This window comes from Haliotis cracherodii, unplaced genomic scaffold, assembly GCF_022045235.1.
Source record: "Haliotis cracherodii isolate W230 unplaced genomic scaffold, xgHalCrac1.p SCAF_13, whole genome shotgun sequence".
Taxonomy (NCBI): Eukaryota; Metazoa; Mollusca; class Gastropoda; order Lepetellida; family Haliotidae; genus Haliotis; species Haliotis cracherodii.
In genome coordinates, this window is record NW_027266268.1 from 22,889,496 (window position 1) to 22,910,994 (window position 21,499).

General features: G+C 42.7%; 1 protein-coding gene across 2 annotated transcripts in view; it reads left to right on the forward strand.

Annotated features, from left to right (window-relative positions):
* Window positions 1-21,499, forward strand: part of LOC139459772 (laminin subunit gamma-1-like) — a 76,976-nt gene that overhangs the window by 22,981 nt on the left and 32,496 nt on the right. For both annotated transcript variants that reach the window (XM_071241435.1, XM_071241436.1), the window contains 8 exons: window positions 7,464-7,625; window positions 9,960-10,072; window positions 11,732-11,950; window positions 12,563-12,718; window positions 12,958-13,096; window positions 15,103-15,206; window positions 17,741-17,921; window positions 19,183-19,323. In XM_071241435.1, coding sequence (XP_071097536.1) covers window positions 7,464-7,625; window positions 9,960-10,072; window positions 11,732-11,950; window positions 12,563-12,718; window positions 12,958-13,096; window positions 15,103-15,206; window positions 17,741-17,921; window positions 19,183-19,323 — 1,215 coding nt within the window. The remainder of the gene's footprint in view (window positions 1-7,463; window positions 7,626-9,959; window positions 10,073-11,731; window positions 11,951-12,562; window positions 12,719-12,957; window positions 13,097-15,102; window positions 15,207-17,740; window positions 17,922-19,182; window positions 19,324-21,499) is intronic.

The window sequence follows — 21,499 nt, forward strand, 5'->3', positions numbered from 1 at the left end:
TATGTATGAAAGTGTGGTGGTTTTAGCTATGTTTGGGTCGGTTTGTTTATTTATTTGGTTAGCTAGCGTTGTGTCTATTTGGGGTATTTTGAGTTTAGGGGTGAAGATATTTGATTTTTTGCAGTTTTGTTTAAGATTTTGAGTTTGGTGTTCATTGAGGTAATTAGTTATTCTTTGGGATATTGGGGTGAGTAAGGGGTGTTTGCGAGCTAGAGCTTGGTTTCTTGGGCTAATGTTTTGGTTAATTAGGTTTTGGATGAGAGGGTTTGTTTGGCCCAGAAATTAAGGCTTAGATGTTCCCTGCGTAGATTTAGTGGCATTTCTCCTGTAAGGGCCTGAAGTGAGGTGTAGGAGGTGCCATGTTGGGTGCGTGTAATTAGTTTGAGAGCCTGATATTGTATTGAGTCAAGTTTTTTAGAAAGAGAGTTGTTTAGGGTATTGTATATGGCACAGCCGTAGTCTAGTTTTGATCTAATTAGTGTTGTATATAGTGAGAGGAGGGTATCTTTGGAGGCTCCCCAGTTAGAGCCGGTGAGACATCTTAATGTGTTAAGGTCTTTGCTGCATCTAGTTTTTAGGTTTTGGACGTGAGCCTCCCAGGTGAGGTGTTGATCGAAAATAAGTCCTAAGAATTTTGTTTGTTTTTGGAATTTGATTGTTTGGTTGTTTAGCTGGAGGATTGGGTAGGCAGGTTTCATGTTTTTATGTTTGAATACTACTCCTGTTGTTTTATCTGAGTTAAGGGAGAAGCCCCATTTGTCTGCCCATTGTTGTATTTTATTTAGAGATCTTTGGATTAAGTTTTCTGCCATTTTAATGCTTTTAGTGCGGATCCATAGGGCTCCGTCATCCGCGAATTTTGAAGTGTTTAGTTTAGGGGATAAGCCCTCGAATAGATCATTTATCATTATATTGAAGAGGGTTGGGCTGAGGATGCTGCCCTGGGGAGTGCCATTTTCTAGGGGACACTGGTCCGATAGTGTATGGTCTATACCCACGGTAATTTTGCGATTGTTTAGGAAATCTTGGATGAAGTTTATTATTTGACCTTTGAGTCCTATTTTTTTTAGTTTTTGTATTAGCCCGTGGTGCCATACCATATCGAAAGCTTTCGAGAAGTCGAGGAATATGCCTATGGTGTATTGCTTGTTTAGCTGTCCTGTTTTTATATCCTGTTCTAGTCGGGCAAGGTTATCGAGAGTTGATCGGCCAGGAGTGAAGCCGCTTTGGTCAGGATTTATGATGTTGTTTTGGTCTAGGTAGTGCTGTAGCCTATTTTTAGTCATAAGTTCCATTATTTTGCAGAGATTTGAGGTTAGGGAGATGGGCCTATAGGAGTTTGCCTGATCTGCTGGTTTATTTGGTTTAGGTATTGGGATTACTAGAGCTTCCTTCCATGAGGATGGGACCTGTCCGTTTAGGTAGACTAGGTTGTATAGTTTAAGTAAAGTTTGGAGTAGTTTGGTAGGTAAGTGTTTGATTATTTGGTAAGAGGTGAGGTCTAGGCCAGGGGCTGTTCCTTTTTTTCTATTGTTTAGTACGTGATTTAGTTCTTCTATGGTGTAAGGTTGATTTATTTCTAGGTTGTCTTGTCTGTTTTCTTTGGAGAATTTGGTTTCTTTATTTAGTTTATCTTGGAATTTCTTACTGATGTTACTGTTGCTGCTAACTTTAGAGAAGTGTTTGGCTAGGTTGTTGGCCTTTTGGGTGGGGTTAGTTGAGTTGTTTATATTGGGGCTTTTTTTGTGCCGCTTGATGCCTCGGATGGCGTGAATTTTGCGCCACACCTTCCTAGCGTCGGTGTGGTGATTTAGCTCCTCACAGAATTTTTTCCAGTTTTTGGTTTTAGCAGTTTTAACTAGGTTTTGCACTTTGTGGTTAAGTTCATGAGCTGTTTTGAGATGAGAGGGGTCTCGTTTAGCTCTGTTGAAAGCTGATTTGCGTTTTAGTCTAGTTAGCTCTATTTCCTCATTCCACCAAGGGACAGTGGGTTTTCCTGGGTTGGATGATTTGAAGGGGATTGCGGATTTGGCTGCGTTGATTATGAAGTTAGTTAGGTTTTGACAGAATGTTTCGGGGTCTGTTGTTTCTCAATCGTTTAGATTAGCTTCGTTGCATAATTCTTGGAATTGGTCCCAGTTGGCGTTTTTGTACTGAAATTTAGGTTCCTGTTTAGGGGTTTGATTTGGTATTTTTATATTTCCTAGGGTTATATTTATGGGAAAGTGGTCGCTGCCTAGAGGTACTGGGTGGACGTCCCACATCAGACTTTGTGCTAAGTCTGGCGTACATATTGTTAAGTCGATAGCCGACATGGTGTGGTGGGATTTGTCGTATCTAGTTGGTTGGTTATTGTTTAATAGTATTAGGTCATTTTTTTCAATCCACTCTGATATTAGTTGTCCATGGTTGTCTAGTTTATCTGCAATGCCCCAGGTAGGATGATGGGCATTGAAGTCTCCTAGGAAGATGGTTGATTTATTTCCTAATTGGTAAAGGATATCTAGGTCTGTATCTTTAATTGGTTTTAGTGTTGAGTGATAGATGTTAATGATTTTTATTTTTTGGTTATTGATGGTGACTTGGATTCCATTAGCTTCTAGATTAGGAGTGTTTACTTTAACTTCCTCGTAGTTAATATCCTCTCTAACGTAGATGATTAGACCTCCTCCTGTTCTGCCTGGGATGGTTTTGGACCTGTCGGTTCTCACTGCGTTATAATTTGGTAGGTTGAATTTAGTTTTATGTGAGAATTTGGTTTCTTGAATACAAGCTACATGGGGACCTTTATCTATTTTGAATTTAGCTTTGAGTTCAGAACCATGGCCGGCGAGGCCATTGGCATTCCATTGAAAAATGTTTAGGCCTTCCATTGGGAAACTGGGTGGATTTATGTTTGGTTTAGGCTTGGTTTAGGTATTTACTTTAGTAGGTTATTAAGGTTGCTGCTGAAACGGTCGAAAGAGGTGGTGACGAGTTTTAGTTTATGTGCTACACCAAAGAAGGCTTTGGAGCTGGCTTCTGGATTAGACTGCTTTAACACGTAAGCTAGTAGGAGGACTAAGTTGTTTAGATTTTTGCTAGCTGCGTTTTGGGTGAGTTTTTTTCTATAGCTTTTGGTTTTTGGGGCTGACAAGGTAAGATCGTTTATTTCCTCTGAGGATGTGTACTCGTCCTCTTCGGTTAAGTTGTCTTTAGTTTGGTCAATCTGTTCGGTGGTGGGTTGCATGCTGGGTTTGGGTGCGAGAGTCTGAGTGGTTTCTGTAGTTTCCCTGTTGACTGGGTGTTCGGGGGTTGCCTGTAGGTTTGGGAGTGTTGTTGCCCTTGTGGCTGTGATGGCTTGTGTTGGTGCTGGTTGTGTGGTGGTCGTTGTGCGTTGGGTTTTGCTTGCGGGTGTAGATGTGGTAATTGTAGGGTGAGAGGCGGGGAGGGTGAGAGTGTGAGTTTGTGGGATGTGTGGGGTGTTTGTTTCATTTGCGATGTATGCGTCTCGCTGATTTTGGTCCCATACGGAGAGTGGGTATACTGTTTTGCGTGCGTGAGTGTTGTTGTTTGGGGGTGGTGTTGGTAGTAGTGGTTTGTATGCTTGCGGTGTGGGTTTTTTGGTTTGGATTTTGGCCGTGTTTATGTCTATATGTCTGTTGGCCTGTTGGGTGAGTGATAGTCTGTGGGGGCATTGGTTCGAGAGTGATGAGTGTTTTATGGATTTGCAGTGGATGCACCAGGGTGTGCATATGCCTGGGCAGTCCGTTTGAGCACAGTTTTTGCATTTAGTTTTTTTGAAAGTACATTGGTTAGCGGTGTGATTATATTGTAGGCAATTAGAACATTGCTTTACTTGCTTGATGTATGGTTTGACCTCTAAGTTATGGTTAGCGCCGAAAGTGATATGTTTGGGGGCTTCAGGGTGTTTAGCTGTTTTTTTTTAAGTTTATTATTACAATAGGTGTGGGGGTGGTTTTCCCGTTTCTGTTTGATTTAATCCTGCGGAGGCTAGTTATTTGTGGTTGGGTTTGGATAGTGTTAGCTTCTTTGGCGTATATGTCGAGGTCCTCGTCGGTTTCCCTTGGGTGCACTCGAATAACTCCCCTAGTGTATATTTGCCAGTTAGGTTTAGAGCTATTTACGGTGAATTGGAATATTTGTTTAATTTTAGTTGCTGCTATGTAGGATTCTTGATTTGGGAAGATTATCTGATATCCTTTGAAGCTACGTTTGATGTTTAGGTAATTAATTTTTTGTTGCCTTAGCCACATGCCTATTTTATTTATGGTCAGTGTTGGAGCTAGTTGTACTGAGGGGGTGGCCGAAAAAAAGTAGAGGGCCCATGTGGTGATGAGGGCTGCGGGTGAGAGGGTGTGTGAGGTAGGTGATGCCGATGCGTCTAGTTTGCGTTTTTTTGAGTTGCATGCTTGGGGAGGTGGGGTGCTGGGTTGAGTTTCCATGTAGGAGGCTTGAGGGTCTTCATCGCCGTAGCCTGCGGGAATGAGTGAGGGTGTTGCCCTGTCGGAGGTGTTGTGCGCCTCCGCAGGTGTAGGGGATGTAATGCCAGAGATTTCGCATATCTCGATTTGTCTTTGGTCTGTCATGCTGGGATTGGGTGTATAGGATGTGTGTGTGAGTTTTGGTGTTTGAGGTGAGGGGTTGTGGATGGAGTGTTTTGGAAGGGGTGAGTAGTGTTTGCGGTGTTTTGGTTGTTTTGGGTTTGTGAGTTGTTTAAAGCTTTAAGAGATTAATTGGAGGGCTTGTGTTTTAATTTGAAGTGTTTGAGTTTGTTTAGGTGGGCTTTGTGAGTGTAGTTTTAGGTTTGGGCTTGGGTGTGAGCGTTGATTAGGTGTAGGTTGTTGTGAATGGATGGGTGAGTGGTTATATAATTACCTTTGAAGTTCTCCCTGGGCTTGCTATCAGCGGTGCTGTGCGTGGGCTTGAGGAGGCTCTGGAGAGGTGTTGCTCGCTTGGAGTACAAACTGCAACTGTCACGTGTTGGTAGTTAGCATATAGAGTATAGTGATGCATTTTCGAACTTGAAAGATATTGACAATTGAATGGCAAATTATTGGCTTATGCTTGCCTTTTTATAGCCACTACCACGAGTTACGAATGCCATAACTTGCACGTTCATTTTACTTTACAGTTTTCCTCCATGACATTTTGGAACAAGTGTGAAAACGCACCGTTTGTCGAATATCAGGCCACCAACATTTTCCAATAACATGCATCCAATTTATGTATCGGATTTTTTGTGTAGTCAGGTTCAATGAACTACATACTACCTGTGTGTTTCTTTTTTTTTTGAAGAATGTATAGACTCAGACATTTACTATTTTGGTTATTATTATTATTTTTATTATTATTATGTACTTAGGTCTGCCATGATCATGCTATAGTGGCCAGAGACCATAATACAATGCATCTGCTTCATAATTAAATTGTTGGCAGTTTTCGTGTGTTAAACTGTTTCAGTAATCTGTTAATAATATGTTTTTCTCTCATTTTCTAATCGTTGTTTTTGTTTTTTTTTTGCCCCGGGCTGTCGAAAACATTAAAATGTGTCGCATTCAATGATTTATTTAAATGGCAGATGGCAATTACTGTTGTCTTCCCCCAGGCGCACCTGCTGTTTTGAGCTCATTCATAACCAAAAACATTTACCAGCTAAAATTAATCAATGATAACCCTCCACAATGGGTTATATATTACAAGTACTTGATGCCATTGAACAACAAACGTTCATCGGTTATATTGCCTGGGGAATATTGGTGTGTATTTCACCTGTCATGCCATGTACAAGGATTATTGCCATGCCCATGACATGCGTGCTGGCGTATAAATGAGATATTAACACCTACTCACTGTTCGTAAATTGTTGAAGCTATAGACAACGCGCAAGTTTGTGATATATATTAAAATAGGTATCGATCATTTAAACGGCATTCGTTCGTATATTAACGAAATCCTGACACTAAAAACAGATAATTGTCGAATCATTCTATTTAATGAGATCAGTGTCAGGCTGAAAGGGTGCAGGTCGTAGACATTTACCACTTTGGCAGGTATGGTGCTGACAAACCTAGAAACATAATCAGGGTTGAATCTGGGATTCGAACCCACGCCCATAGCTTCCTGTCTTGCCTCAGAGACCAACAGGGTAACGCGGCACCCGTGCTCCAAAATGCATTAGTGAGTACACAGTAAAAATGTTAAGACATGTTTAGGAATGTGTTTAATTCCAAAACGGAAAACACATTTGGTGTGTTCTACCTAAACAGGATCAGGGTCTAAACACATGAAATGATCTGAAGTCTCACAACCTAAATACCACCTAAACACAACATCCCCATAATCTAAACATGTTTAGAATTTAAACAGGTTCCAATAAAATGCATATCAAGTCAAACATGTACAAGATGTATAAAATATTTTGAATTTAGATGTGCCAATCACATCAGGGGCACTTGCACAACACAAATACTATCAGGAATTACAATATTAACATAAAAATGTTCAGATAATTTGACATTTGTGACAACTCTCTAGCACAGGTGGTAGTGTGAAGGACTCAAGAGGTTACAGGTTTGTATCCCGCCGAGGATTAAGAAGTGTTGTGTTCTTAATTGTGTTACTGCTGTATGAGGAATAATACTTTTTTCATACCGGAAACGGACACTGACAATGACAGTATATATGATTACTACTATAAACCCTTAACAATAGGTAGGTGATTATAAAAAGGGCGCTTTCTAGGGGTTCTATACCGTTTTATGGGGAGAAAGAAGGAGGGGAACGGTTACCCCTTCCCCTCCATCTTTCTCCCCATTAAACGCTAAAAAACGTAAAAAGTGCCCTATAAATGACCTACGTACAATAAAGGTATACTTATGAATGTATATTTACCACATTTAGACACTGAACACGTTTAGCAGTTAAACACAACCTAAACACCTCAAAGTTTTGAGACAAGTAACGTGGTCAGGGTTGTGTTTCGGATCTAAACAAATATTTTACAGTGTGTGGTTTTACGCCTCTTTCCAATTTTCCAACATGGTATATATACCAGAAATAGGCTTCACACATTGTACCCATGTGGGGAATCAAACCCGGGTCTTCGGCCTGACGCGCGAACGCTTAAAGTACTAGGCTGCCCCGCTGCCTCCAATATGCATGGTGATATTAAGAGTACTTGTTAAAACGACCCGTGAACCATTTAGAGGCATAAGGTCGATCTAAATTATCCCGTAAAAGGTTAATGCTATAATACTGGTAAGTGTACATGTTAATTAAAAAATACCGCTTATCGTAAGAATTGAAAAACGACAATCGGCCTATGTGGACTTGTTCTTGGCTCCACTAGGTGTTTTAACTGCCTTGCTTCACTCCCAGTATGGCTGCGTTGTGTCTTTGTTTGCGTTTAATCCTGGAAGCCAGTATTCGGTCTGCATCCTCCATACAATTCTCTGTTTCAGCCTGTAACTGCAGCGGTACCGGCTCGATGCAGTCCAGCGGCTACAAGTGTGACACAACGACCGGCCAGTGTGAGTGTAAATCTCTGGTTCAAGGCAGGACATGCGACGAATGTAAAGACGGATATCACAGCCTGAATGGCATGCTTCCTGACGGCTGCACAGGTCAGTATCTTCTGTTGATGTGTAATAATAAAAAAATTACTGAATTGTCAGTGACACGATCTTGTCTTAAGTGAGTGAGCGAGTGAGTGAGTGAGTGAGTGAGTTGGGTTTTACGCCGTTTTGAACATTATTCCAGTGACAGTGTCGGTGGACCCCATGAGATGCATCTCTCAAACGTTTACCACTTTGGTGAAACCCACGAGCACGGGTAGGGCACTGACAAACCTAGAAACATAATCGGAGCGAACCGGGATTCGAACAAACGATCATAGATTTTTGTCTTGCCGAAGGGATAGCACCTCTGACTGGTTGACTATGATTTTACGCCGCTTGTAACATTATTCCAGCAATATCTTTTCGGAGGAAACAAGAAATGGAATTCACACAATGTACTCGTGTGGACAATCGAACCCGGGTCTTCGGCAGGAGGAACGAACGCTTTAAGCTTTAACCACTAGGCTACACACGCCGAATGTAAATTGTGACATTTGACCCCATGACGTTTGATGGGGGGGATGGAGAGAGGGGGGGGGGGGGGGGTGCAAAACGTTCAATCCCGACAATATCTTCATAATCAGCATCGTATTACAGCTGCTGTCATAATGTGGTGACAGTGAACTCTTGCCTTTGCATAAGCTACAGGACCACTGCTAATGTGGTCTCAATCTTTGGGGAGGTAGCCAATTGGTGAGATCGTCAGCTCGTCACGCGGAAGGTATATATACGTGTTTGCAATGTGTGAATCCCGGTCGTGATTTTATCGGAATATTGCCTGAAACCATACCCACTCACTCACTCACTCTAAACCCCAGTATCGCAATCTTGAATCAGGGTAGTCATTAGCTTAGCATGCGACTGTGGCGGAGAAGGTCAAGGGGAGATAATCGGACAAGCGCTCTACTCCAAGCAGCTGAAACACAATCAGGGCGCCCCAAATGGTGGAAGGGGAAAAGTATTCGTTTCAGGAAAATAATTCAACTCAGCTTTAAACTCAAAACAATGTATGTCACTTGACACAATGAATGCCCTGAAGAGAACATGTTGCAGGGTACATACACATAATGCTTCATGAATCAAAGATTGCCAAAATATTCTGACTCAAACAAAATTCGCTTGAGACCCAGGGTTGCTACAAAGATGTTGATGTTGAAAACTTCCTAAATAACAACCTGCAAACAAATTTCGTCCTTTCGAAACTTAATATCTTTTTTGGTATTTCCACTCAAATTCATGTAGCAAATCATATTATTATACTAGCAAAAAGATTCATCTACATCAAACATAAAACAAACAAGATTTATCTTTCGAACAATTTCTTTCACTACTAAAAGACACAATTTGTTTGCAAATATATATCGCTAAAAAAATAATCAATTTAACCAATATGCTCAGAAATAGCAAAACTTACATCTCATAATCTAACGAAGCAGTTGAAACATATTACCTGTTAATTATTCTAAACAAATATTTATAATCTCCCTCTCAGTTTAAGAAGACGACATATCCTACACAACCTGCCTGTCCTCACCTATGAAAACTATAACCTGTGTTAATACCTTCATATATATACATGTTAATACCTACACTTGTAACAATATACATGAAATGGAAAAATAAATAAAAAGATTTTTTTTTAAATAAAAGATGTTGCTGGTGACGCATCTGTATCTTCGAGTAATTGTTCAACTTCCGTGCTACACATTTCCTGTTTCTACAGAACATAAGTTTTTGTTTGTTTGTTGTTTAACGCCGCACTCAGGTATATTCTAGTTATATGACGGCGGTCTGTATAAATGAGCATCGATCCACGCAATTGGTGAGTGAGTGAGTTGGGTTTAACGCCGCCTTTAACAGTATTCCAGTTATATCACGGCGTGTCAGTGTAACGTTTGGAGGGAAGTCCGAAGTAATGCAAATCTCAGACGTTAACCACTTCGGTGAAACCCACGAGCACGGGTATGGTGCTGGAATCGAACCCACAATCATAGGTTTCTGGCGTGCCCAAGGGACGCAGCTCTGCACAGCGAATCGCGGCGCCTAAGACGACTGGGTCCCACTCATATGGGCTGTGGCTGCTTGTACTAGTCCGGACTGATGCCGATTTATAGTGCTAGTCCACTGAGATACCATGCCGCAGTTTAACATGAATACCCCACTCAGACACTGTATACTGACTCCGAGCCGACCAGTCCTTGTTTTAGTCCCGTAATGCCGAGCGCCAGACAGGGTAACAACAAGTACCATCTTTTAACGTCTCTTGGTATGACGCGACCGGGGATCTACCACTAGATCTGACGCTACAGGACCTGAAGTTTAATGTTAATACTGTTTCAGCGTGCTCCTGTGACACTATTGGAACCTTCAACAGCTCCAACTTCTGTGATAAACTGACTGGACAGTGCGTGTGTAAGAATAACACACAGGGTAGCCGCTGCGACGCATGTAAGGTGAGGCGGATACTTGCACGTCGAATGGTGTGTGTAAGCGGTGTGTGTAACAATCACATGTGTAGGCGGTGTGTGAGATTATGTCGTGTGTAGACATTGTGTGAGACATTGATGTGTTTAGGCGGTGTGTGAGATATTAATGTGTGTAGGCGGTGTGTGAGACATTAATGTGTGTCGGCGGTGTGTGAGATAATGGCGTGTGTAGGCGGTGTGTGAGACATTGTATGTGTAGGCGGTGTGTGAGATAATGGCGTGTGTAGGCGGTGTGTGAGATAATGTCACGTGTAAGCAGTGTGTGAGACAATGGCGTGTGTAGGCGGTGTGTGAGACAATGGCGTGTGTAGGCGGTGTGTGAGACAATGGCGTGTGTAGGCGGTGTGTGAGATTACATCACGTGTAAGCAGTGTGTGAGACAATGGCGTGTGTAGGCGGTGTGTGAGACAATGGCGTGTGTAGGCGGTGTGTGAGACAATAGCGTGTGTCGGCGGTGTGTGAAACAATGGCGTGTGTAGGCGGTGTGTGAGACAATGGCGTGTGTAGGCGGTGTGTGAGATAATGGCGTGTGTAGGCGGTGTGTGAAACAATGGTGTGTGTAGGCGGTGCGTGGGACAATGGCGTGTGTAGGCGGTGTGTGAGATTACATCACGTGTAAGCAGTGTGTGAGACAATGGCGTGTGTAGGCGGCGTGTGAGATAATGGCGTGTGTAGGCGGTGTGTGAGACAATGGCGTGTGAAGGCGGTGTTTGAGACAATGGCGTGTGTAGGCGGTGTGTGAGACAATGGCGTGTGTAGGCGGTGTGTGAGATAATGTCACGTGTAAGCAGTGTGTGAGACAATGGCGTGTGTAGGCGGTGTGTGAGACAATGGCGTGTGTAGGCGGTGTGTGAGATTACATCACGTGTAAGCAGTGTGTGAGACAATGGCGTGTGTCGGCGGTGTGTGAAACAATGGCGTGTGTAGGCGGTGTGTGAGACAATGGCGTGTGTAGGCGGTGTGTGAGATAATGGCGTGTGTAGGCGGTGTGTGAAACAATGGCGTGTGTAGGCGGTGCGTGAGACAATGGCGTGTGTAGGCGGTGTGTGAGATAATGTCACGTGTAAGCAGTGTGTGAGACAATGGCGTGTGTAGGCGGCGTGTGAGATAATGGCGTGTGTAGGCGGTGTGTGAGACAATGGCGTGTGAAGGCGGTGTTTGAGACAATGGCGTGTGTAGGCGGTGTGTGAGATAATGTCCCGTGTAAGCAGTGTGTGAGATAATGGCGTGTGTAGGCGGTGTGTGAGACAAACGTTAGTGTAGGCAATTGCTGGGGCAATTATGGGTATGGTTGGTTTGTGAAACAAATAAGTAGTAGTAGTAGTAGTAGTAGCAGTGGTAGTAGAAATAATAATGATAGTAGTAGCAGTAGAAGTAGTAGCAGCAGCAGTAGTAGTATAAAGTAGTAGTAGTAATAGAAGAAGCAGTAGTAGTAGAAATAATAATAGTAGCAGAAGTAGTAGTAGTAGTAGCAGCAGTAGTAGTAGAAATAGTGGTAGTAGTAGTAGTAGTTTTTATTTCTTTGCCATTTGAATATTGCTTAAAACATCATATACACATACTCACTCACTCGATGAAAACCATTTCGGGATGAGATGTTTTCATTGTTTTTTGGTTGATTCCCAGCCGGAGACATACAACCTACAGCTATCTAACGTAGAAGATGGCTGTTCGTCATGTGCGTGCGACGTCGGGGCCGCAGTGAACAACACCTGTCACGTGACTACTGGTGACTGCACATGCCGCAGCAACATCGAGGGCCAGAACTGCACAGCGGTGAAGGCAGGGTTCTTTGTGCCCAAGTTGGACTACTTCACTTACGATGTGGAATTCGGAACATTGAAGGTATTCAAGGATACCCATTGACAAGATAAACCTTTTTTCTCAATCAACAATGAAGATTTTATTTCCCTAATTTTTTTCCCAAAATTCAATTTGAATCATGACAAACAAATGTGCAAATGTACCTCCATGTCGGAATGATTGGTTCTTGTGATCTTGATAAAATACTATGTATCCAGCACCAGGAGGGAAATACATTTTTGAGCGAGAGAATAAATCCTTTATACCCCGCCATGATGAAGACAGACTGCACATGGAATTCTTAGCGGGAGAATAAATCCCTTATACTGCATAGCAAAAAGCTGCACGTTTCCCAAGTCAATGAAAGTCGTGTGACACAGCACAAATTAACCTGAGCTTAGTCGAACAGTGTCTTTTATCAATTTTGAATTGGTTCTTTTACAATGGTAGGTTAAAACATGTTGGTAAGATAAATTAGTTGTAGCAGTATCATGGGGTTTTATGCAGCCTCCGGCTCTTGGTATAAACGTAACGCGGGACACATCATGTACCCCTCGTGATATTGCTACAACTTATATTAAATATTTTTAAAACAAATATGTCACCTACTGCTCAGTGAAATATAGCTTGACGCTGTGACATTGCTGTATTTAGGGTGGAGTGGTTGAGGAGGCCCCTGGTCATGGCCAGCTCACAGCGGATCTCACAGGAACCGGTTACGTGCAGTTAGCCCCGGGTACTTCCGTTGATGTTGAGGTTCAGTTACCACCCAACCTCATCCGGCAGTTCAAGGTGGTTGTCAGATACAAGGTAACGTCTGTGACAGTTCGTGAAGGTTCTTTTGGACATGTAAGAATCCGATGATTGTGGGTCTAAATCTAAAATTCACCCTGATTAAGATTAAGGAATTATATATTTGTCTGCACCACACCCGCACTTGTGGGTGTCAGTTCTAAGATCTGTATCACTTCAGGTTTTCAATCCACATGAAGCTGACATGCTGTCATTTGAACTATAGTTTATCCCCGATGATTTCCCTTTTTTTACAGTCAACAAGCGCGGCCACAGAGAGCCTGGAACTTCGAATAAGCATGCCGAGTGGTGGAGATTACACATGCGAAGGCACCGCAATCACTGCAGCACAAACATGGTCCGATACGCTGTCTGCACCTGGCCCAGTTCCTAAATGTGAGGTCTAAGGAATATCTTACAGACAACCTTCTCTTCCTTGGCCCATTGCTTTTGTAATCCTGAGTATGCATGAAGATGAGTGGACGTGTACATATACCACTCAAAAGAAGTTAAGGACCACCGATTCTTTCTTGTTACTCTACTTAATCTATCATAGCAGTAATCTGTCATGTCCTTAACTTCTTAGTCCGCCCGGAGAGCGGAAGGCCCGGGGTTCGATCCCCAACGGCGTCATACCAAAAGACGTTAAGAATTGGTACTTGTTACCCTGTCTGGCGCTCGGCATTAGGGGCTAAAACAAGGACTGGTCGGCTCGGAGTCAGTATACTGTGTCTGAGTGGGGTATTCATGTTAAACTGCGGCATGGTATCTCAGTGAGCTAGCACTATAAATCGGCATCAGTCCGGACAAGTACAAGTAGCCACACACACGTGCATGCACGTCGCTATATAAGTGCAATAATCTTGGACGCGACGTTAAACCCCATTTCACCTTAACTTCTTGAGTAGTTTATACGGGTTCGTGTCGGGTACAGGTGTGGGTGTATTTCTTTGTGTGCATATTTTACATCATCCTATGAATTCCTATGTGTTTTATTTTGGGTTTTTTACACACTAGCTTAATCGCAATCGTATAGTTTTCCATTTATACTGAGTCAAATTAAAAACTTCACATTTTTAAAAGTAATCCCATATATTATATACAACGGACAAATGTATCAGAGAAGGTAATTTTTAATCATTGATGTCCAAAGAAGGATTTTAATTAACGGTGGTAACCATAGTTTGTTCCAAGCACCTACGGTATTCGGTAATAACATCAACAGTTTAGATCATAAGTCCCAAGCACGAGAATCTGATGGCACACAAGTTCAGTAGCGTTAATGGCTACCATGTGCGTTGACAACTGCCACACAACGCCTCCGCATGGACCTTGTGATGCTTGTGAACACATGATTGGGAAGACGACGCCATTGTTGCTGCAAAATGGTGCCAAGATCTTGCAAATTCTGTGGTTGGTTCTGGAGAGTGCGCAGACATCTGCCAAGTGGATCCCAGACGTGTTCGATGGGATTGAGGTCGGGAGACCTTGACGGCCAGTACACGACGTTGACTCCCGCATTCTGAAGGAAATTCCTTGTCAAAATTGCTGTGTGGGATCTGGCATTGTCGTGTTGGAAGATCAAATCGGGTCCATGTGCTGCCATAAAAGGAAGAAGTTCTGGTGCCAGCACCTGGTCGCGGTAAGCAGCAGCGTTGAGGTTGCCACCGATGACAAGAAGCCTGGAACGTGCATTGCCACAGAAAGCACCCTACACCATGACACTTCCGCCTCGAAATCTGTCATATTCCTGTACACAACACTGGGCGTAACGTTCATGACGGCGCCTCTACACCCTCGCCCTACCATCAGCATATCGAAGATTAAATCGGGATTCATCACTGAAGACGACTTGATTCCATTTCCTCTGAGTCCATCGTACAGACAATTGACGTTGACGTCTGTGTAATTGAGTCAGACTAGGCCCGCAGTATTGCCGTCGTGCTTGAAGGTGAGCAATTCATCGGCAACATGCCGATGGCACGTTCACGTTGCACATTTGAAAGGCGTGGCATGACAAGTGGCCGTAAAGACTATTGTTTTCTTGAGTTTTTCTTTTTTTGTTTATGACTGCTAACAAGTATGGCTGAAAACACGTGCGGTATTATGGCCACGTGACCAGTTACCACTATAGTGCTGTGCACATGATTTTGATCGATTCACCTGCACAAAAACGGGTGTTATCTGAAGACAATACGTGGCCATTACTGTTTAAATACACAATAAGGGCCAACAATGATAACTGGTCAAAATGTTAAAATTTTAGGATTGTGAAGTTTTTAATTTGGTTCAGTATATATTCATGAGTAGAATGAATACTTACTTTGAAATCGGTAATCAAAGTATGTAGAATTATTCCTATGATTTGTGTATAAGATACGTTTATATTTTTTCTTTGACAGCTTCCCTGGAACTGACGACAGAATTCTGTGCGACTTCTGCCTACAAATATATTATTAATGTTGCCGCCACTGCCAACAACACAGGCAGCATCATGGTGGATTCGGTAAGTGAGTGAGTGAGTATGTGAGTGAGTGAGTGAGGAGACGCGAGTTTGTGTACGGGGTGGTTGGTCCGCTGAAGTGTGTAGGTGGCTGGGGTGCGTGAGAGAAAGGGAGCACCAATCGTCAACTGATGAGATGTGTTCAATATGACACAAAAAACAGCAACTTTGTGGCATCTAAACAGGTAAGCATTTGTGCCAAGGGAAGTAACTCCAACTCAGCTAATTCCACAGACATGCTGCCTCTATTGCACGAAACCGGAGAACATATCGGCATATGGTCTGTGACAAAATATAATTCATTGGGATTGTGTAGACCTTGCTACATTTATATGTATTGTAAAGCTATAAACATGATAAAGTATCTTGTAAAGTTGAAAAGTTTATAGTTTAACACTACCTTGGTGAGTTTTAAAAAAACTTATGCAAATCTAAATATCTTATTGGGTTAAAAACGGTGTATGTTAAGGGTAATTTGGGGTTGGCTTGCTGGACTAAGCAGAGTTCTCTGGCTTGTTCATAGGAACTGTCTCTGAGTGGGGCATCCATGTTAAATTTTAGCATTGTATCTCTGGAGACTAGCGCGGAAAAACCAACATAAGTTCAGACTAGTACAAGCAATCAAACACACGCACACGTACCCTAGAGCCGCGGTTGATGTAGGTTTATGTCTTGACTGTAGGACCCCATCGCGGCTCTCAGGTAAGTGGCACTATTTTTGCATTTATATGTGCATGTGAATGTGCATATGTGCAGTGGCAAGGGGTCGATCGGGCATGCTTGTATGTGGCAGTTTGACGTTCATGTGTGTACACATTAGCCAGAGGGCTGACATGTGCACATACGTACGTGTGTGTTTGCTGCATGTCTCTGACTGTAGTCCCCGCAACATCTATACCCATGTGAGTTCCATGACTGGCACTGAGATTTGGTTTGATAGGCATCACTTAGAAGTTGACGGATGACAAAGTAGACACAATTTATGGATAACAACTTCTTTAAGACTGTGAAAAGCGACGTTTCGGTATAGACAAGACAGTGTCGCTTGACAACGGTATAAAGATATATACCGAAAAGTCGCCTTTACAGTATTAAAAAAGTTGTTATCCATAAATGTGTCTACTTTTGATTTGGTTTTGCCTGGGAAGATCAGTTTGTTGGCACTGAAGGAGTCGTTGTCGGCACAGGTACTACAAAAATGTACCCCAGGTACATTTTTGTATACAGAAATGTACCCTAGCCAAATTCAAAATACAGAAACGTATACCCTAGGATGAGTTCATTCCGCCGCAGGGATGCAATGCGCGTAACCGGATCAACATGTATTCCGTCACTTCCTGTGTGCCAAACCGAAGTTAAATTACTCATGGCAGTACGTGTTCGTCAGGAGGAACTTTTGGATTATCTTCTTAAGCTGCATTCCAGCGTATCATATAGGAAACGATCACACATAGTGACTTACGTACATTAATCTAATATTCCGCGATGCACGCATGCACTCGTTGGTTGGTTGGTTTGTTTGTTGTTTTACGCAGCACTCGGCAATATTTCAGCTATATGACGACGGTCTCTAAATAATCGAGTCTGGACCAGACAATCCAGTGAGTGACATCATGAGCATCGATCTACGCACTTGGGATCGATGACATGCATCAACCAAGTCGGCGAGCCTGACCATCCGATCCCGTTAGTCGCCTCTTATGACAAGCATGGTTTGCTGAAGACCTATTCTACCCCGGATCTTTACGGGTCGCATGCACTCGTAATCAGACGAATGGGAACTGCAACATGAATCGATTCTGATTTGGTGTTGGGGAATATGGGCTCGTCCGCCGTTTGGGGTACCGGGTACGTTTCTGTATTTTGATTTTGATTCTGTATACAGAAACGTTCCTGGGGTACATTTCTGAAGTAATTGTGCCGACAACGACCTGTTCAGCTCTATTGGCAGTATAAATCCTTTTGTTTTGGAGTTTTAAGGATAGATCACAATATGTGCATCAACAGGACTGGCATGCCTCCCTATCCCTACGCACTTAATGTTCTCGGACTTTGGCGTTGAACCATATATATTGGCTGTATCACCTTAAATAAGTTTTGTGTGGCTTTGGCAAGGTTAAGACGTGGCTCACATTGTCTAAGATCAGAAACTGGTAGATACGTGGGCTTGCCAAGAAACCAATGAATTGTGATATGTGTAGCTACGGATATGTTGAAAGTGAATACCATTTTATATTGATATGTAGTGCATATCAACACCTGCAACAATTGTGTGTCCCCAAAAAGTAATATATATTTCCTAGTTTACACAAATTTAACATGTTAATGTCTGAGAACAATTACTATACAAAAATACTATACAAGAATACTATGCAAAATATGGGAATGTTTAATTCCCATGCTAGATTCTAATAATTTGAGTAAAGAAATGTAAACAATTGGCTGGATCACTGTTGCAGCATGTGACATGTACTAGGCTGAAACCCTGTACTTACTTCGTGAATATATGATGGTGAGACTGGCATATGTTTCTGCAGGTTGTGCTTCTACCTGATATTACAAGTCTGTCGGCGTACATCAAATCTTCGGACACTGTCAAGACGGAGATGGACGCCTGTCGTGCAGCCAGCAAGGTCGTGGATGTGGCCCAGCAGCAGTCCGTGAACTGCTCCTCCCTGGAATACTCAATAATGGCGGAGTTTGTGAACGGAGCGATACGTAAGTCTTTAAATAGTCATTCACCCCATTCCATAAACCACCTTCTTTCCGAGGCATGGTTTGAAGCAAATGCAAGTGATGCGAGAGGTTGGATTTGATTGGTCCAAAAGAGAGGCTTAGAAGGGACATAACATCGAGCCCAGTAATTCCAGCCTAGTTCGGCAAGGGTGGAAACTGGACTTATGAAGTCAGTTAACTCCCTTGCCTCAGGAAGATGATAAACCACAAGATGACTCACCCCTTTCGATCAATATCATGTGAGACAAGACAAGGAACCCAGGGTCCCGTTTCACAAAGCGATCTCAGCACTAAGATGATCGTAACTCCCATTCTTTAACATAGGCTTATGGCAGTCGTAGCGCTACGATCACTTTGTGGAACAGGGCCCAGGGCCCAGGGGTGTAGCTGGGACTAAATAAAGGTGTAGACACCGAACTGAATACGGTAAATATGAGGCCACAACATGATGAAGTCAATTAGAGGATGGGTAGATGGTATGCCCAACCCCCAACCCCCAACCCCCACTCCGAGGAAATTTTGCGATTAGAGATTGCAGGATTGCAAATGACTACTATTTATTGACACATCTTGTGACAAATATAATCAATCAAACAGGCTGTAGAATTCATTTTAAGTTGCATATTGATCGTAGTTGGCAGTTAGTTTACATTAACTTTAATAATGTTCAATAACTGCATCACCATTATAGCTGTTTTCACATCTGTTACATTCAGATGTTCAGATAACGAAAATTCTAAAACCAGGAATAGCTTTCATGTATTTTGAAACTATAGTAAGTTTTGGTGCCGATTTATTTGGCTATAGATAGAAGATATGCGGATATCATATAGCGGAATGTGGCGTTAAACAACATTCACTCACTCCCTGTTGGTGCTTACAACTGTTAATGTGAGTGTGACACTGTAGAACCAGACTATGCCATGGAGCTGTAGATTCCTCCTTTACCAACATATTGTTCCGATACTGATATGACCCTTGAAGATCCGGGGTAGAATAGGTCTTCAGCAACCCATGCTTGTCGTAAAAGGCGACTAATGGGATCGGGTGGTCAGGCTCGGTGACTTGATGCATGTCATCGGATCCCAATTGCGTAGATCTATGCACATGATATTAATCACTGGATTGTCTGGTCCAGACTCGATTATTTACAGACCGCCGTCATATAGCTGGAATATTGCTGAGTGCGGCGTAAAACAACAAACCAACCGATACTGATGCATGATGGGACTTCCTTTGACAGCCTGCGCCTGTGGCAATGGGACGGTGACGGCGTCAGCGACCATGTGCAACCCTATGGGGGGACAGTGCGAATGTCGGGAGGGCATGATCATGCGGGACTGCTCCCTATGCCAGGTGGACTCCTACGGCACAAACTGCTCAGGTAACACCAACATACTCAGGTAACACCAAAATGTTCAGGCAACACCAATATGCTCAGGTAACACCAAAATGTTCAGGTAACACCAATATGCTCAGGTAACACCAACATGTTCTGGTAACACCAACATGTTCAGGTAACATCAACATGTTCAGGTAACTACAATATGTTCTGGTAACATCAACATGATCAGGTAACACCAACATGTTCAGGTAACACCAATATTCTCAGGTAACACCAACATGTTCAGGAAACACCAACATGTTCTGGTAACTACAATATGTTCTGGTAACATCAACATGTTCAGGTAACACCAACATGTTCAGGTAACAGCAAAATTCTCAGGTAACACCAACATGTTCAGGAAACACCAACATGTTCTGGTAACACCAACAAACTCAGGTAACACCAACATGCTCAGGTAACAACAACATGTTCAGGCAACACCAATATGCTCAGGTAACACCAAAATGTTCAGGTAACACCCACATGTTCAGGTAACACCAACATGTTCAGGTAACACCAACATGATCAGGTAACAACAACATGTTCAGGTAACAACAACATGTTCAGGTAACACCAACGTGTTCAGGTAACACCAACATGTTCAGGTAACACCAACATGTTTAGGTAACACCAACATGCTCAGGTAACACCAACATGTTCAGGTAACAACAACATGTTCAGGTAACACCAACATGCTCAGGTAACACCAACATACTTAGGTAACAATGCAATGATCAGACAACACCAACATGTTCAGGTAACACCAACAAACTCAGGTAACATCAACATGTTCAGGTAACACCAACATGTTCAGATAACACCAACATGTTCAGGTAACACCAACATAATCAGGTAACACCAACATGTTCAGGTAACACCAAGATGTTCAGGTAACACCAACATGATCAGGTAACAACAACATGTTCAGGTAACACGAACATGTTCAGGTAACACCAACGTGTTCAGGTAACACCAACATGTTCAGGTAACACCAACATGCTCAGGTAACACCAACATGCTCAGGTAACACCAACATGTTCAGGTAACACCAACATGCTCAGGTAACACCAACATGTTCAGGTAACACCAACATGCTCAGGTAACACCAACATGTTCAGGTAACACCAACATGTTCAGGTAACATCAACATGTCCAGGTAACACCAACATGTTCAGGTAACACCAACATGCTCAGGTAACACCAACATGTTCAGGCAACACCAACATGTTCAGGTAACACCAACATGATCAGGTAACACCAACATGTCCAGGTAACACCAACATGTTTAGGTAAAATCCAACATGCTCAGGTAACACCAACATGATTAGGTAACACCAACATGTTCAGGTAACACCAACATGTTCAGGTAACACCAACATGCTCAGGTAACACCAACATGTTCAGGTAACACCAACATGTTCAGGTAACACCAACATGATCAGGTAACACCAACATGTCCAGGTAACACCAACATGTTCAGGTAACACCAACATGCTCAGGTAACACCAACATGTTCATGTAACACCAACATGTTCAGGTAACACCGACATACTTAGGTAACAATGCAATGATCAGACAACACCAACATGTTCAGGTAACACCAACAAACTCAGGTAACATCAACATGTTCAGGTAACACCAACATGTTCAGATAACACCAACGTGTTCAGGTAACACCAACATGATCAGGTAACACGAACATGTTCAGGTAACACGAACATGTTCAGGTAACACCAACATGCTCAGGTAACACCAACATGTTCAGGTAACACCAACATGTTCAGGTAACACCAACATGTTCAGGTAACACCAACATACTTAGGTAACAATGCAATGATCAGACAACACCAACATGTTCTGGTAACACCAACATACTTAGGTAACAATGCAATGATCAGCTAACAACAACATGCTCAGGTAACAATTCCATGCTCAGGTGACAATTCCATGTTCAGGTAACAACATGCTCAGGTGACAATTCCATGCTCAGGTAACAACATGCACAGGTAACAATTTCATGCTCAGGTAACAATATCATGCTCAGGTAACAACATACTCAGGTAACATATCATGTAAAGGAAAAAGACATGTTCAATTAATAAGATGCCAATGTTACCACAACCTGAAGGACAACGACATGTTCAGGACACAACACACTCAGTTTATAGACAAC